At 36.7% G+C, this 18,282-nt stretch overlaps 1 protein-coding gene across 1 annotated transcript in view; it reads left to right on the forward strand.

Annotated features, from left to right (window-relative positions):
• Positions 1-18,282, forward strand: part of SUGCT (succinyl-CoA:glutarate-CoA transferase) — a 333,906-nt gene that overhangs the window by 9,688 nt on the left and 305,936 nt on the right. The window contains exon 5 of the mRNA XM_010581786.1: positions 1,653-1,773. Within this exon, the coding sequence (XP_010580088.1) occupies positions 1,653-1,773 (121 nt within the window). The remainder of the gene's footprint in view (positions 1-1,652; positions 1,774-18,282) is intronic.

An 18,282-nucleotide genomic window follows, 5' to 3' on the forward strand; every position in this document is an offset into this window, starting at 1 on the left:
TTATGTATGAACTATGAAGGATTTAAAGAGAAAATAAAACCCCCTTAAGTTATTTTTCATAAAGGCATGCTATTAAAAAAAAAAAAGCTTACCCCTATTGTGTTCCCCTTACCTTACTTTGGTAGCTTGATCTGCTGTCCTGCATAGAGGATTGGGACAGCTGTAGATCTGTCTGACCTACTTCTGTTTTTACTAGCAAGTGCTTTAGCTCTGGGGAAACTTGGATCTTCTTGAGAACCTTCCTGTAACAAATGCCTGGTTTTTAATAACTTCTGTGAAGTTATGTTCTGTTCACTTCTATGGAATCATGAATTAACAAACCAGCCAGCTGTCCACACTGAAATCCTGCAATGCCTATTAAGAATCTGGAGACTGTTTTTCATTTTACTGTAGTCCTACAGGTTCTTGACATAGCCACTTCAAAAATACTTAATAACCTGTTTTAAAATGCACCTTTACTGCATGCTAAACTTAGTTTCTGATTAATGTCACTTCCATGCATCCAGTTAAACTATTTAGAAGTTGTGTGCTGCCTTGTCTGAATAAGAATTAGTTTCTATCTTTCCTGTTAAATACTTGCTGGCTTGGCAGCTTCTTTGACCTTAAGTTCAGCTGAACAGCCTACATGCTAGAACAAAAATGATTGTGATTGCTGTTATGATGACACTAGTTTATAGAACCTGGTCTAATATACTGTATATATTAATCAGACAGTGACACGGTAGTTTCAGAGAATGCGACTGATCAGCTGCAAATAGCATTAAAAACCTAAATGTTGTAGGTTATGCTTAAAAATGTGTGCACAAACATGTGTACCTGTAAGGGAATAGTTTGTTAAATTCCTGGGGACAGGAACAACCAAGCAAAAAAACTCCAACTCCCCCAAGGCATACATTTTTCTTTTAATATGTAGTTCTCTTGCTTCAGGAGTTCTTAATTAGTTTTAGTCTTATTGAAACATGTAGATGCGTATCTATTTATAATTTTTATAAGAAAAAATTAATTTAAAGCCATCAAGTTTATATGATAATCTTTACCTTCAGTAGATTTTTGGACTAGGTCATTCATTTATATGTGATGGAGAAAGTCACATTGCAGAGCTTGACAGCACTATTCTAATTGAGGTGACTATAAGGTGTTCATTTTAACTTAATAAAATTTTTGGGCTCCCTATTCTGCTTCTACATACAGGAAGTGAGATATATGGCTTCTGTTACAGTAATTGTAATCGATGATTTTAAAATGAAAAACAATTTATAAAATTATTTCTAAGGTGGAGAAAGTGTGAAGGATAAAGATGCATTCTTTCTCCCCGTCCCCCCCTTTCTCAAGTTAAGTGCAGGTATAAAGGTGATCATTGTTCTGTAAACTATTCTCAAGTCTTGGGAAATTGATGTGATACTGATAATATATTACAGTTTTGTCTAGTCACTTTAGGTTTTTGACAGTCTTCTTTCTAGATATGCAGCATCTCTAATATGTAGTTTGCAGAGATGCACATTCTAACAGGCCAAAACCAGGTTTGTAAGTTTTCTTTTGTCAGAAAGACTAGAGCCATTTTGATTAGTGACATTTTTAAATGAAGTTATGTGAGGAATTTATTGAACTTTTGGAAGCTCATTAACAAATCTTACTCCTTTTCTTTTCTAAAGCTTGCAGCAGTGTCTGATGTTTTTGTGGAAAACTACATCCCTGGGAAACTGGCTGAAATGGGTCTAGGTTATGAAGACATTAAAAAGATTGCTCCTCACATAGTGTACTGTTCAATAACAGGTATTTTAATTTCAATTACTTGTTTTCATTAGTTCCTTTATTCTAGTCAACTGTCATAAAAGTGATGTGGTAATATAGAAGTGTATTATTTTGATGTCAGTTAAGGTAAATTGAAAGACTAAGTGAGTTTGACTGTTCAGTTCAAAAATAGGTATAGAAAAATTGGGAGGCAGCAACCAGTTCAACAGTGGCATTACCATGCCAGCTTGGCATGTTCCTGTTGATTTCAAAGGAGCCAGGATTGGCTGGGCTCCTTGGATTTTGCTTTGAACTAGTTGAAAACTCAGATTATTTTTAGTCAAAAAGTCAGAATTTGTTTTTCCCAACGGTTTTACTGTATTAGTTTACATATTGCAGGTTTCCAATCTGGTAATCTCAGTGTTCTCTACTGCCCTGAAGCATCTCTCTCTTCAGAATTATGCAGTTTTATGTTCATGGAAGTTTTATGTTACATTGCTACAGTCTATTGCCTGGTAACTGAAATGGTAGAAGAGTTGTAGGTACTATATAAATGCTGGGGAGAATGAAAAGAAAGTAGACATACGAATATCAGGAATTGCATACATGTCGAAATAATGTTAAGTCTGAAAAATTGCTTAAAAAAACCCAACAAAAAACACCCCCAAAAATCTTGATCAAGCACTGAAATTAAAGGATCTGTGCATGTAAAGTCTGCTGTTAAAATACAACTAAATTAAAACACGGAAGTTACAGGTATTTTTAGACTGGTTTAAAATCTTGGTTACAAACCTGCTATGCCTCTGAATTTCTGAAGAATAAATGGCTTTGGCTTTTTAGTTACTGCGTATTGATGTAATTTGATAGGAACCAAACAGCTTTTTGTGACATATTTATCACGTTTGTGTGGCAAATATCTGAAGAAGTCAAGAGCAGAAAAGCAATTATATCCAGGGCTTGCTGAGAATCTCTTTGTTTAAATACATTTTTAGGTTGGTCAGTGGCTGGGTACCACAATTTTTTTCACATTTGCTTGTGTATGTAATCTCAAAACTGGAATTTGTTGAGTGGTTTTTGCATTTTTTTGTTATTTAGTTGCTGTACCTGTAATTGATGTAAAAGAATAAAAATTATATCCAATTTATGTGAGGTAGCTTGGCCTGTGATTTGGTAAATCTGTTTTTCCATTCCCACTACATGTCAGCTTTTGAATGTTTTTGTATTTTACTGATAATAGACAAAAATCTTGCTTGAAGTGAGGGCCTAAGGAAAGGTACTATTTAATTTCACAGAATCATAGAATTGTTTAGGTGGAAAGGACCTCTTGAGACCATCTAGTCTAACCCCCTGCTCAAGCAGGGTCAGCTACAGCAGGTTTCCCAGGACTGTGTCCAGCTGGGTTTTGAGTATTTCCACAGCTGCTCTGGACAACCTGTTGCAGTGTCTGATCACCCTCACAGTAAAAAAGTTTTCCCATGTTCAGGAAAATTTGTCCATTGCCTCTTATCCTGTCAGTGGGTGCTACTGAAAAGGATCTGGCTTCCTCTTGCTCATTCCCTCCCACTGGGTATTTATATACATTGCTTAAGATCCCCCTGAGCTTTCTCTTGTTTAGGCTGAAGAGTCTCACCTGTCTTGCCTTCTCATCATGTGTCAGATGCTCCAGTCTCTTAATCATCTTTGTGGCTCTGTGTTAAACTTGCTCCAGTAAGTCCATATCTGTCTTGTACTCGGGAGCCCAGAACTGGACACAGTACTCCAGATGTGGCCTCACCAGTGCTGAGTAGAGGCAATCTCCTCCCTCAACCTGCTGGTGACACTCTTCCTAATGCATCGTGAAATACTGTTGGCGTCCTTTGCTACAAGGATGCATACTTTTGTATGTTCTGTTTAAGTGCTCCCTGTCTTCCTCCACTGAAGGTAAGTTTTCCTTGCTGCAGACTTTCTCTCTAGTCTCAGGGACCTAGGACTCCTAAAGCCCATCTTTCCTGGTAAATAATGGGGCAAAGGTGGCATTAAATACCTCTGCTTTCTTCATGTCCTTTGTCACCAGTTTCCCTGCCCCATTCTGCAGTAGGTCCGTGTCTTCCCTAGTTGTTTTTCTGCTGCTGATTTGCTTGCAGAATCCTTTCTTGTTTCTCTTCTCATCTTTTGCCAAATTCAACTTCAGATCAGCCATGGCTTTCCTAACCATATACTTGCATGATCAAACAGCAGCTCTATACTCCTCCTAGGTCACTTGCCTCTGCTTCCACCTCTTCCACACTTTCATCTTACTGTCAAAACAAGGTGGAGAAAGATCATACAATTTTGCTGTTTAAAGATTTGTGTAACACATAGTTTACAGTTGTTATACATAATGAAAAACATACAAACATTAAAAAACACAAATACATAACTAAAGATTTTTTTTTTAATTATTTGTGGACTATGATCATTTGAGGCAGAAGGTGTTCAGGAGGTAAGAGCTAAGTGATGTTTGTCAGGCACCCATAAAACAACTTGGGGTCTTAAATTATGGTTTCTTAAGCCTTGGTGACAAGGAACATCTATTTAAGGATGATGTATCTTCTAGGAATAAAGACATAAAATCTCTAGTACCCTTAAAGAAAAAAAAGATCAGAAATCAATTAAAGCAGGAAATAGCAAAGCCACAATCTAAGCATATTAAAAGAAGCAACCAGATTAGGACCAAATGTACTACTGTCACAGAGAGGGGCATGGTGGTGATACTTAGGCAGTAAGGGTTTTTTTTGCGGAATCAGGCAGAAAACTGATTTAAGAAGAAAGAATTCCTGATTGATTTCTAAAAGCTCTGTGGCCTGATTCTAGATATTACAATTCAAAACCATTTTGTGCTGTGATTGACTCTACTGCATTCAAATACAGTTTTTCCTTTTTTTTTTTTTTTTGCACAAAGGGGGATGGGAAGAGGCTAGAAGAGGTTTGGTGTAGTAAAGTTTAACTTAAAAATAAGTGAAAAGGAGATCAAGTTGTTAAAATATTTGCTGATAATAATTGCATAGATTAGCAGCTCAGATTAAAACATGAATGCCTATGGAAACAGACAGAGAACTCTTGTTTGTTTTTTTGTTTTGTTTTTCCATCACAAATAAGACTAGGCAAATGGCAAAGGAGGTTGGTAAAAGCATTAAAACATCTTTATGGTAGCTAAGTTGTGTATGCTACTATTTATTACAGGGAAGGTTAGTGAGTCCATACTTGAGTGATTTTCTGCAAGGGATCAATTAGAGAAACTTTGTTATTCTGAATATCCAATATAAAAGGCTTTTAGAACAAATTGGTAAATGATTATTTATAAATTACCTGTAGCAGTATATCCAAGCAAAGTGAACTTTTGGTCTGATCCTGTGTTGTTATTAAGACATGTCATAACATTGCCAGTGAAAACACACACACAAGAAAGTAACTGAAAATGTCAAGCTGTTCTTGTAAACATAGGAATTAGTTCACTTTCCTTTTCTGAAACAAACAGACCTGATTGGCAATCCTTTGCTTTTGCAAAGCACTGCTCACCCATGTTGCTTGCTATTCATGGTGTTCAAGTGCTTTTCTTCTTTTTCTTCTGGGTTGTTGGATGTGGAGGCCTATTAAAAATAGTGGTACTCTGGGCACAGAAATTTGCCTGCAAGCAGTGTCTTGGATATTTTAATGCTGGGCATTGCAATGTTTGACCCAAAAAACAGGTTTATGTAAGTTGAGGCATCCAAGTTGGACGGCTGGTTTTGTGAGACCTTGGTGCAGAAAGCAATCTGAAAGGCCATCAAGAAGTGCTCAGTTCCCCTGACTTGTCACAAGCATAGCTCCTGTCTCAACGTAAGAGGATAAGGATTGGTATTGAAGTGGAATGAACTGAGACACACTGAATCTAGTAGGTTCCTGAGAGCTCAGATGTAATATTTCAGATAGGAAGAGACTGAGAACACAAGGCTTTTTGGTAATGCTATAGTAAGTTATGTGTATTTAATTAAATGCTTAGCTAGGGATATGGAAGATATGAGTTAAGGAAGATGTCAGATGTAAGAGATGTTCTGGCCTAGAACATTGAATTAAATGAACTAGTTGTATTCCCAAATGTTGAAAATTGCTGAGACAAATTATCTTGGTTACAGCAACCCCTTTTGTATCTAAACAGTGGGATTGCATCCATCATTTGCCATCTCATGTACAGGCTGTACAAGAGATAATAGAAATGTGTTAATTCTCAAGCCCTTTCTGGTTTGCAAGTCCTGTGAAGGATAACGGATGCACAATATAACATGAATTATGTTCTGAGGTCTCTGAACAGAGGATAGGAATGGTTTAGACTGTTTTAACTCAGCCAGTTTTTAGTATGCTTTTTTTAAGGGTGTGTTTTTTATGTACCATAACTATTGTTGACAGACAAAATTATGTTGGTCATTGTTAATGACTATGATGAACTGTATTACATTTTAAATGTGAGAATATGTAGAGACAGACATTTTGGCATAACATTTGATAATAAGTAACCAAGAAATAAACATGTTCAGTGTGTCAGAATCACACTGTTTTTCCAACTTTAATTTTTGATTTTCTTGTTTCTTCTTGTTAGTCAGTGTATATGCTGAAGACATTATAGCTGATTCATTTAATAAATTACAAATAATTACTGGACACTACTTCCCTTATCCATTTAGTTAACTCATTAATGAGGCTGGATATCATTTGGAATGTTCTGGTTTCTTATTTTTGGAACCATATTACCTTTCAAGTTTAAACTTCATAGGTATGGAATGCAATTAATGAACAAGTAATTTGAAGGAATCAGTTTCACCCTACAGCATAACTTTTATAGCAGCTGTGATCAAGATGTATTTAACTTTCTTGGGTTTTTTGTCTCATTCAGTTATTGAATGTAAGTATAAATAAATTAAATTGGATATTAAAACTTTTTTAAATTTAGGGGCCATCCAAAAATATGGTAAGTAATTTTCTGACTCTAGACTGTACTGTATCCTTCCTTTGTGCTACTCCAGAGAGAGTGTGCTCAAATAGTTGTCATTCTTATCATTGTTATCATGATGGTTACATTTTGGAGGAGTGGTGCTTTCGTGTTTTAAAGACTGTTATTTGTGACAAGATTTGTGTGAAAATATGGGTCTTGAATTTGTCTTCGAACCTCAGAGTTGCTAATTGATGGTCAGCACTACCTGATAACCTTTTCTTCTTAAGGGCTCACCTTCTAGAACATTTTTATCCCAGTCACTGTCTGGTTCTGCACCTGCTGGCTGCATTTTGCGTTTGTGGTTACAGTGATGGTAGCCGGTACCTGGTTATGGATTAGGTTATTTGCCAGATCCTTGAAATGGTTCAGATGCTGAATGAGTGCAATCCTTGTGATACTGTTCTTGTGTGTCCTGTTACATAGGAATTTCTATTTCATACTGCCTGATGTTGAGCCAGATGGGGCTGGGCTGTCTTCAGAGTATATCGCATTGGTCATGTGGTCATGAATGCTTCATATGTGCCATCTGTAATATAACAACACCTGTATGTATTCTATTAAACTTATTTCTCCTTCTGGATGGCAGGTAATATAGAGATGTCATCAGTTTGCTTTTCATTTATTATTTCCTTTGGCCTGCTTGCTTTAAGTTGTGATATCACCATGAAATCTAGTCTAATCAATCCCAATTCTAGTACTGTATGGTTCCTCCTAGCCTCCCTTTGTCCTCACTTCTGGTGGCCTATAGACTGGTATTTCTGTTCTTCTCAGCCTCCCACCTGTATGTGCCCTCTTCTTGGTCTTTTTGTCAGATCTATTTCCCTTCCTTCTCAGTCTGTACCTTCCCCCTGCCCTTTCCTAGCCATGATTGTCCAGCTCAGCCAGTTGAGACTCTTTCCTCTGTCCAGTTCAGTTCCTCACCAGACGTCGGTTTCCCTTACCTCCTTTGGCTTCAGGCTCACGTTTTCCTACCAACTTCCTTTTCCAGCTAATTGTGTTCTCCAGTCCTTCAGAATCTTCATTCTAACCTTCATATTTTTCTGTTTCTCCTTTTCTGCATTGCAATGCTAGTAGGAATCGAGCAGAGGAGATACCGTCTTTCTATGCTTGGTTTTTGTGTGCTATCCTCATGCACAGTAAGTGTGAGCAGTAAATATAAATAAAAGCTGGGCTAGAGCATGCCCCATTGGTCTGTGGGTACAGTGTACATACATTTGTCAGAACAAACTGCTGGGATGTGTGATATGATGGAGCATGCAGTTCATGGACTGAATCTTTGGAGATTTTAGCCTTGAAGCACTAACAAATATTTCCTTTGAGATTGTATATTTCCCAGCCCCTATGGTACCTTAAAGCTGGATTTGAGGATTTTCTAGTGGAGATAAAAAATAACAGCATTAATAAAAAAGCATAGCCATGACAAAAAGGTTTCCCATTCTTTCAAGTCTTCACTCTAAAGGACAGAAATTCTTGAGGTTTTAAGCAAACAGCTGTAAGTTGTTTCTTCTAATATAGTAAAACAAACCTGCTTCTCTCTCTGATTTTGTGCTTAAGAACAGCAGAAACATTCTGTGAGAAATTCTGAAAACATTCCAAATTCTCATTCTTATAAAGCTTAAAGATCAAAATTGGACTCTTACATAAAATGCTTTTTGTTAATGGAACATGTATGCAGGTGACTGGTTCAGCTGAATAGGCCCATATTGTAGCAGAATATAAAATCTGGAAGACATGCTCCTTAGAAGTCGGAAGATACGCTACTTTAACCAGAATTGAGTGATTTTTCTTAAATACAGGAATAATGTTTGTATGGAATTGCCTCTCTCTAAATTTTGCAGTGTTGCAAATTGTTAGTGATAGAAAAATAGTGTGATTCCCCCCTCCCCCCCCCCAAAGTCCAGGGTCATATGTAGGTGAAGAGTTTAGACATAGGTAAGCCAGATGCTGTCTCTGTTATGGCATTTTGGAAGTCATGATTAGCAAACTGAGTTTCTTATCCAAACAGCTCTGACTGAATGTATCCAGCCCTGCAGTGGCTGTTGCAGGGTTGCAAGTATCTCCTGGACATTTCCCAGTGTTCCTACTGCTTTGAGTGTTCTTGAGCTCCAAATTGTCTGTTCTCACAAGTTGGCTCTGCTGATGAGAGTAATCTTAGAACTAGTTTAAATATAATATATTTTGACAGTTCCGTGGTTGAGATTGGTTGAAGTTTTTGAAAATTGACTGGTTAAAGTAAATCAAGTACAGGTCACAAGGGAGTGACCGTTTGTTGCTATTGGTATGGCCTGTGTAGCGCTTCAACTAAGAAAGTCACAGTTTATTTCTGAACAGGAGGGGGCACTGTTTAAAAGGACAACATTGTTTTCAAATCAAAGCGCTCCCCCCCCCCTTTTCTTAAAGCCTCTGAAGACACTATGTCTTGAAAGAATTTTGTAGGGTTTTTTTGAGTGATGAAAGCTACTCCTCTGAGGTTCTCTGCCCCATCCCCTTGCTTTGCCAATTTGAGTGAATTGTGCTTATTCTTTTCTTGTGTACAGGTTTTGTGGAAGATAGAGTTCCTCAGGTTTTTTTGTCTCCTCCCTTTCTTTCCTCCTCCTTTTCTAGGAAGTAATACTTTGTATCATATGCAGGTTGCTTTGTATGTTGCTTCTGACATTACAAAACCTTGTTTCAATATTTTATTTTCTGTCATTTCATTTCTTAAAATATGGATGTGATGCTTACTTTTCTGCCTTTTAAGGAAATTTTACTCCTGTAAAGACTTTTTGGTGTATTTATGCATGAAAGAAATTGAATACATAATGATAATCATGGAAAATCTTAGAAATATTCTTAGTTCAACCAAAAGAAACAACAAAGATAAGATTTTGGGGATTGAAATTTTTATTAACTTTGTGTTACTGTAACAGATTACATTTCTTGGGGATTTGCAGTCTCTACCCCGAAGAACTTAGTCTTAACTCTGAATTTACAGATACTTTGACTGTACTAAACTGTTAATTTGTTTGTTGGCAAACAGTATTGTTGTAAAAAGGCTACAATTAAGTGGAAAGAATGGCAGTGGTAGTTTGCAGTGGGTCTTGTTTTGTGCTGATATTTTGTAGCGACTTTTTGTGAGAAGATGTAATGTTACAATTTTGATGCATATCCTACTCTGCCTCTAGTATTTTCACTACAGGAAAGAAAAGCCAACTGCAGTGTGTTTTGCTGGGCAAAGGCTAGCCAAAGTGTTTTTCAGATCCTCTAATTTGTGAACTAACTGTGGTAAGATGTGGAATTGCCTTTGATTAGATACAGTTTGCACACTCCTCCTTACCAAATGATTCTGGCCTATAAAATTATAGATAACTTGGAGTGTCTGTGTCTTTGTGCCCACTCCTTCCCCTGATGATATTCTTGTAGTTTCTAGATGGTTATATTCTGGATATAATCATCTGGTACAAATTGATAGATTACGTCCAACAAAATGATAGCTCCTACTTAAAAAATTATGTTTATTTCATAATATGATGCCATTTGGCAAAATAATTTCTTGATGCTGTACATTTTTTATTGATAGCATGCAAATAGGGAAGTTGTATTCAGAATCTGTTAGGTTTTTGCATTATGCAGTTGAAGATGGATGGATTAAAGACTTGATCTGTCTTTTTTTTTTTGAATAGCTTGAAGTTGTCTGTGAGTGGGCAGTTAAGAGAAGTTAGTAATCAGGGTCTAGAAATAAAATATTCTGGGAGAACAGCTTTTGAGGAGTTGAGTAGCAGACTGGATTTGTGGAGACAAATCATTATTGGGACAGTATAATTACCTATCCATAACAGGGTAATAAGCCTTGTGCTATATATCTTGACTGTAGATAAGTTTTTGATACTTTTGAGTAAGCTTTCATAGATAAGTTAGGGAAATGTGATGTACAAGAAATAATTTAAAAAATTGGTTCAAGATTGATCAGAAACTCCCTGGTATCTTAGCTCTTCTGTTATATAAAGAATAACTATTGGCATTTCATGATTGACATGGAAGGCAGTACCTCAGAACTGATGTTGCTGGGTATTTTTTTTCTCAAAATAGGTGATGAAATAGAATGTGGATGAGCCCAAAATCCTCATGTGATCATAAGTGTTTGTGATCACAGGGTGTTTGTTGTGTTTTACAGTTGAGGGCTAGGAGGAATCTGAAGGTGATTTACAGGTAGAAGACATCACTTTTTTACAGCCTTATACTGTCCTTTAAAATGGTTTCTGGGGGTGTGGCTAAATCTCAGAAGAGTCATGGACGGCTGGCCTCAGCAGCTCTGCTCAATTTTTCTTCCTGAAGCCAGGGATTTAAAGCATTCCTAACAGTCCTTATGTCAGCACAGCCCCGTGTGCAGTCATGTGATGAAGTCCTAGCGTAAAAGCTGCACTTCAGTGGCCTGAGATCTCCATGCAGCTCTGAAGGCCCACAAAGCTGTAAGGGAGTAAATTTATACAGCAGGATTATAATTAAAAATTACCTTGACCAAATTGTTTACACAAATAAAAGAGCAAGGGTAGAATTAAAGGTTGAAGCAAGTCCAATGTGCTGTGCTTAATCGAAAATAATCAAGTCCTTTTAATATAGTATGGAGAACATTGGGTTAGAGAAGGGTTCTTGGAAGACTTGGTGGTAATGGTGGGGCATGATCGAAGTTGAAGATGAGTCAATGATGTCATATTGTTAGATGAACAACTAGTATCATACTGGGTTATATAAAGACAGATAAGTCCTAAATGACTGTTTCTCTGCCCTGCTCCACATTGGTAAGGTCTCAGTTGGAAGGCTAAGTCTGCTTCTGGGTACCGTATTTCAAAAATTCTGTGGGCAGCTAAAGAGAGTTGAAAGAACAACCATCTATAGGTCAAAAACATTGCATGTGAAAGGTAGCTTGGAAACCTCAATCTTTTTCCTAAAAAAAAAAATAAAAAAAATTTGATGTGATCAGAAGGAACTACTGCAGCTGTCTAACCTAAAGCATTCTGTACATTTTCACATAGTAGTTCTTAAAAGAAGATCCTGATAGTATGCAAAAGCCTAAAAAAAAAAAAAAAGTAAACCTTAATGTGTAGAAGTAGCCAAAATGCTACTTGGTATTCAAAGGATAAGAGTGTTAAGAAAAAAATCTTTAGAAAAATTTTGGGAGCTAGTAATTAAAATAATAAAAGTTCAGACATGACCGTTGGAGAAGTGGATTGTCTTTGATTTTCAGAGAGTTAAGTAGTTGGGAATACAAGAGCAGCATACAAAGTAATGATACAGATATACTATTAGCCATTTTCTTTCTCAAGAGTATTAAAGGCATGCTGTGAAGCTGGAAGATTGGATATTTAAAATTGGTAGTGCATTCCAGAGAAAATTTTGCCTTTTAATATTCTGCAGAGTTTGCTGCCTAGCAAGATGCTAGTAGAATTAAAAATGAAGGAGTAGACAATTATATAGGTCAGGAGAACAGGCAGAATTATTAAGATATTCACTCAGGGAGTTTGGAACAAGCCAGCAGATAACTACTGACTTCTTCAAATACCGAACTAAGTGGTGTCAGTTTTTTGTTGTATACCTCAGGACCAATGTGTGAAAGAAACTTAATAATCAAATTTAATGATGGTCTGATTTTGACGAGGGTATGTTACAGTATGACCTTGCAGTTTTTAGATACAGAGAGATTAACTGAACACTTCAGTGCTTTTCTGCCCTGCGCTGATGTGCTGCTTTGTAATCCTCAGTGGAAACTACCTGTTTGCACAGATTGGTAACTGGTTCCTTTTGCAATAAAGAACTAGCTTTATGGCATGCAGCAGGAGCTTTAAGAGGTTATTATGCTGCTCATGTGTAATTACTCTGATATCCGAGGTGGCCACCAATATGTAATCACATGTACTGATGCTTTTAAGACTATATTAATTTTAAATATGAATTTCTGTGAAAATTGGGAACAGTTTCAATTTATAAAGCACAAGGGTTAAATACTGTAAGGCAGTAGTCTCATAAAGAAGTTAAAAAGTTATGATTGGAAGTTTGTTTGATATAAATCAAAGCCAAGGAGCTAGTTCTGTCTGTGCTGCCAGGGAATAGGACAGTTTTTCAAACTATCACTCCTTACTTCTTGTGTTCACCATATGAATAAAGTAGCTAAAGAACCTGATGTGAAAATTTTGATCTTTGTATTATACTGTGTTTGCAAGCAGAATTTATACGATCTAATATTTGAAAAAAACCCTTAATGTGCAAGAGGTGGAGTTTTGTATTCTCGTGAGTCCAAGATACCTGATTTCTTTCTAGACATCTAAACAGATTTGTGCCTCACCCTGAAAAACTTCTAGTCATCTGTCAGTTGAGTATCCAAGTTATGTCAATTTTTCCTTTTGGCTGAGCCATCAAACCAGAACACTTTAATATAAAAAGGCAAAGAATTTGCTTATGTGAGGAAATTAATTGGCAGAAATACAGATGTCCAAATATTACTTTGATGTAAAAAAATTATAATGAAAAAAGAGTACTTTAGAAGAAAAACACTTGTTTCTGTGAATGAAGAAACAATTCTTGTTTCTAAGAATAAAGCAATCAGTCACCATGGTGGTGCATTGGTGGTCTTACGTGGTACATAGTTCTGCTGGTAAATTCCCTGAGAGAGCAACATTGATCTGTTTATGTAGCTGCTTTCCTTTACAAAAGGGAATTTTTGAGGCCAGTGAGGATACATTTACGTCACTGGATAGTGTTGTGTAGGAAGAAAAAATGGAGCGATCTCTAAACCAGCATGGTAAATTGACCGTAGGGTCAATAGCTGCATTGTTTTTGTGGCTGAACTGGTTGAGTCATTTATCATGGTGTAGCAGTATGTGGTGTTGATGTACTCTCAGTACTTCTTTAGGACCAAAAGATGATTTGTGTAAATGCAAAAATTCAGGAAGGAGACTCTGAGATATCCATTGATTTAAAGGAAGGTAGCACTAGAGCTGAGGTTTCTGAAAATTGCCCGTATGTGTTTAGGGACTGTCATGTTTTGAGGACTTGCTTCATTTTGGCAGTAAACGTTAAGATAGTATTGTGCCTCTGCTTCACTCTATCTTGTAGAAAGTCACCTGTAAAGTCCCCAAACCTCCTTTTGCTTGGCACAAGACCTGTTCCAGAACAGTCTGCTGCCTTAAGATTGGCACTTTGTGGCCAGTATTTCTTCCCAGAGTAAAATACTTAGTGTATGGAGTATAAACTGCAATCCTAACCACATGAAATTTAATTTTTGTAAATGTTATTTCTATACAAAATAAAGTAAATTGTTATAACCTTCCAGCAGTTGACTGCTTTATTCAGAAATAAATGATGAGGACCAGTGGGAGTTTTTAATTTCTTTTCCCAAACCGTGGTGCCAATTACTATCCTACTGAAGCACAGCTACACAAGCAAGGGGGTTCTTTCTGATGCTGTACAAGGAACTTGATCTTCATTTCTGCTGCTTATGAAGATCTCTGAAGTCTTTCCTGCTGTTTGTTTTGTATCATAGGTGATCCATCTGAAATCAGGTGTTTCTCTTTTGCTTTTCTGGACACAAATGAAAAACATTATATGAGTGTGTTAGACCCAGTATTTTTTTTCCTGTACTGCGCTTAGTGATGTATTTGTTGTTTTTTCTTAATACAGAATTAGGTTATTTTGTGATAATTTTTACTTTTACTGAAAAAAACCTAAACCCTAATCATTCTGAGGAAGACTGGGAAACAATGACTCCACAGTTAATCAGACTTGCAAACAGAAGACAGTGTGATTACTTTGAATTACTTCTATGTTATTGTTCTTGTCTTTTAATACTTCTTTTTAAGGGTCATATGTTTTAGAAGCCTGATTAATAGGATTTGAATTTTTGGGATTGCTTGTTAGAATATTGTAAAGTTGTTTAAAATTCTCACAGATTTTAGATTTTTTGTTTGTTTGTTCTTGTTTATGTTGTAATTAAGTAAGTTGAAAGTGTCTGCTTAGTCAAAGCACCTGAAACTTGCAAAGGTTTTCTGTGTGTCTTACCCCTAAACAGTTGATTTGGGAAGTGTCACATATCTTTACCTCTTAATTCTATCATGCTCTAAAGATGAACTGTGGTAACAGAAACAACCACCATGTGCTGCCCCCCCCCCCCCCACCCCACCAAAACAAAAAAAAAAAACCAACCCAAAACCCCAACTAAAACAAAACAAACAAAAAAACCCCCAACCCAAAACCTTAAAACCATATCTACTTATTCAGGAAGACTGTCAGCTGTAAACTGTTGGAAGCTGTGAGAGTACTCAAGAAAAATGTTAGGTAGGCTTATCCTGTTCATATCGGCATTTGTTTTTCTCCATTCCTGGAGACAGAATATGTAGCTAGCTGGGCCTTGAGTCTGGTCTAGTGCATTTGTTTTCATATTCCTGTGCTACTCTAAGTTTTTCAGACACTAGCTAAACTTCTACACCCATTAGCACAGCTCAGACAACACAAGGACAGATCTGCTGTGCTTTTGGTCCCTCCAGAGTGTAATCAATAGAACTGTTGCTGAAATACCAATTGCAGGACCAAATCCCCTTGAATACACCTTTACAACCCATTTGGGGAACATGAGTTTCCAAAAGATCGCAGAGTAAATTGTGAACCAGCAAGGTTTGACAGAGGTGTATTGCAGAGCAATTCAGCTTGGTAGCTCTTAATTGTGGGAGAAGCAAATGGGCTTGACTTTTGGAGTCTTAAGTTTTCTAGTGGTGATGGCAGCAATGCTTTTTAACCAGTATTATACACAAAAAGTATGTATTCAATTCAGGACTGATTGAAATGTAAGTATCACAAAGGTGCATTTTTAGAGTGTTTCAGAATAAAACCAAACTTTAAAGATAACTCCTTCTACAGCCCTAATGTGGTTATGATCTATCAAGATGCAGAACCAAAGGATAATTTTCCTACTTAAAACAAATTCGTGTTGCTGGTATGTTTATATGTTTATCTCTGCTGTTTGGGATCCCAGTATGCTAATTTTGCAAACAGGCCTATTCAAAAGAGGCTTCTGCAAAATTCAGCTGGTTGACAAACTTTTTGGAACTGAGAATGAGGCTGTTTTTCTATACAGCGGGCTTCTGTCAGCACAGCTGTGCCGGTCAGGAATGCGAAGAGGTGTGAACACTGACCTGTTCAGCTGTTTTGGCAGAAGCCATTAGCAAATATGTTATTATATTGACAACAAAACTTTTCTTTTGCTGGTAAAATTGGTCTGCTCAGAGATGTGTCTTCATAAATGGTTTTACATTCTAGTATGAAGTATAATTTGGTCCGGAAAGCTATATTTGCCCCATATTAACAGTGCTTTGCCAGTACCTCCAGACTACTAAAGGGCTCTGGCATCGAGACAGACCAAACTTCCAAAATGTATCTGTAATCCAAACTAATGTGTAAAGGGTGGAAGCTGAAAGGAGGCGTGTTGAAACAAAGGTTGCTGCAAAACAGATGAGAGCTGACAGGACTGCCTCTCTGTTGGTAGGATTGATATCCTTGCATGATTCAGATCTGCTGTGCACCTCCAGGAAGGTGGGCTTTAGTTGAGTGACACTAAATCTTTGAGTTTGTGCTGTTTCTGTCATAAGCAGAGCAGCAGCCTGAGTTGGTTTTTTTATTGTAAGTGATTGAGCTAGCCTTTTACACTGGCATTAAGCATCCCAGCAGGAGGGCTTTGCCGTTTTTTCCACTGTTATTTCTTCAGTCACACATAGCTTGAATATCCAAAATACTGTGAGTTTAGGAATAAGAAACAGTTGAAAATGAGTGCTATTCTGAAACACTGTGTTCCCATTCGTTGTTCAATATGAGGCATATATGAAGCTTAATGAACAAGTCATAATTTTTCCTTGCTTTAAAATTAAGTATTTACTATCAGCTGTGCATAGAAGTAATATTTTTCTTATGACTTCACACTCATTGCTTGTTCTTTCATCTAAATAGCAGTATTTTGTACAAAACCTCAGACTTCAGGATTTTGGACTCTGTCCTAGTGAAGAATACCATAGCAGACAGAGAGCCTGTGAGTCTTAAGATTTGACACTGGGTTAGTTTACAGTGAATGAAACCACATTAGGCACTGAAATCCTGGATATGAACAGCATAGCAACACAGTACAATTGTGGAGACACTGATGTTTTAATGTTTATTTTTCAGTAGCTATTATACTTGGACTGGTGCCAAGCTAAGTTCACAGAAATAAAGCTGGAAGATTTTAGGTAGCTTCAGAGGCCTTTCAGTAGGCTTTTGTAAAGCAGTATTTATTGTGTTTGAGTTCTAATATTCTAAAGAGAAGACCCAAGAAAAGATCACCAAACATTTTATTTGTTATTACTAAAGATTTCTTTGCTGCTTACCAAAGGAAATATTTCTTCAAGGATCTCCTGCCTTGTAGCCGTCTTATCTGCTTTGTTGGTTTATTAATCTTTTTTCCTTGCCTGATGGACTTACTTCATATGAAGATTGCAGGAATTTGTGTTTTGGTTTTTTGTTTGTTTGTTTTGCTTTACTGTTTAAAATGGTGAGGTTTTGAGATTTCACCAACAAAATGAATAGGACTTATTAAAATGGTACAAAAATCCAGTGTCTTTGTGGTGTCCATTCACAGTATTTTCTGTGGGTGTTGTTAGATTGGTAGGAAGACTGCAAGTGGCTGGTATTGACTTGAAAATGTTTCCCAGTAAGCATATGGTCTTCATTACTTCTGTTTTTAAAATACTGTGATAAAATAAAACATTTTGTCAGTAGCTAACAAAGAAAAAGAAAACAGTTTTGGGTGTACAAAACACAAACTATTGAAAAACAGCCTGTATTTTGTCATTTTTAGAAACCAAAATGGTGGCAGTATTTGGCACTTCTCCATGTACTTGAATGTTAAAAGCATTCTGTATCCCAGTATTTATGTCAGCATTGGCTGAAACCCACTGATCTGCAAGTTGTCTTGTAGAGAAAATTTGTCATTGGAAGTTGTAGATGTTACTGCAAAGTGAGGGTGTAATGAGAATGTGTTTGTGGATAACAGCCTTCCCATAAGTAAAAGTTCCTGTAAAGAGAAGAGAATAATCTGTTTGTGATACATGGGACAAGAAGTAACTTAAAATTTCAGCAAAAAAAGATTCTAATTAAACATTAAGAAAAGCTTTCTAATAGATAGGATGATGTTCTTGTCCAGGAATAGAGTCCTTGCGGATATTGCAAAGTCAGGATAGGGATATCTAGTGCCATTGTTATCATGTCTTCCAGTGAACCCTGACCACCTTTTCAAGAGGAGAATGGGAGGCCAGAATTTTGTAACCTCTTTTGAGAGTACATCTTTCAAAATAATTTTATGGAACTGCGACTACAAGGTGCTTACTCATATAAAACTATCCTTTTTGTACAATAAGAAAGGGTATTATATATCATGTACCTACTAAGGGTATATAACATATGATTGTTTGCCAGTTTCTTTTATTTCTGTCAAATTAAAGTCATGATCTTAAGATATGTGGGAGTGAATTTGGTAATGAATCCTAACTTCTTTTAACATTCAAACTGAA

The sequence above is a fragment of the Haliaeetus leucocephalus genome, unplaced genomic scaffold (assembly GCF_000737465.1).
Source record: "Haliaeetus leucocephalus isolate CR32 unplaced genomic scaffold, Haliaeetus_leucocephalus-4.0 Scaffold808, whole genome shotgun sequence".
Taxonomy (NCBI): domain Eukaryota; kingdom Metazoa; phylum Chordata; class Aves; order Accipitriformes; family Accipitridae; genus Haliaeetus; species Haliaeetus leucocephalus.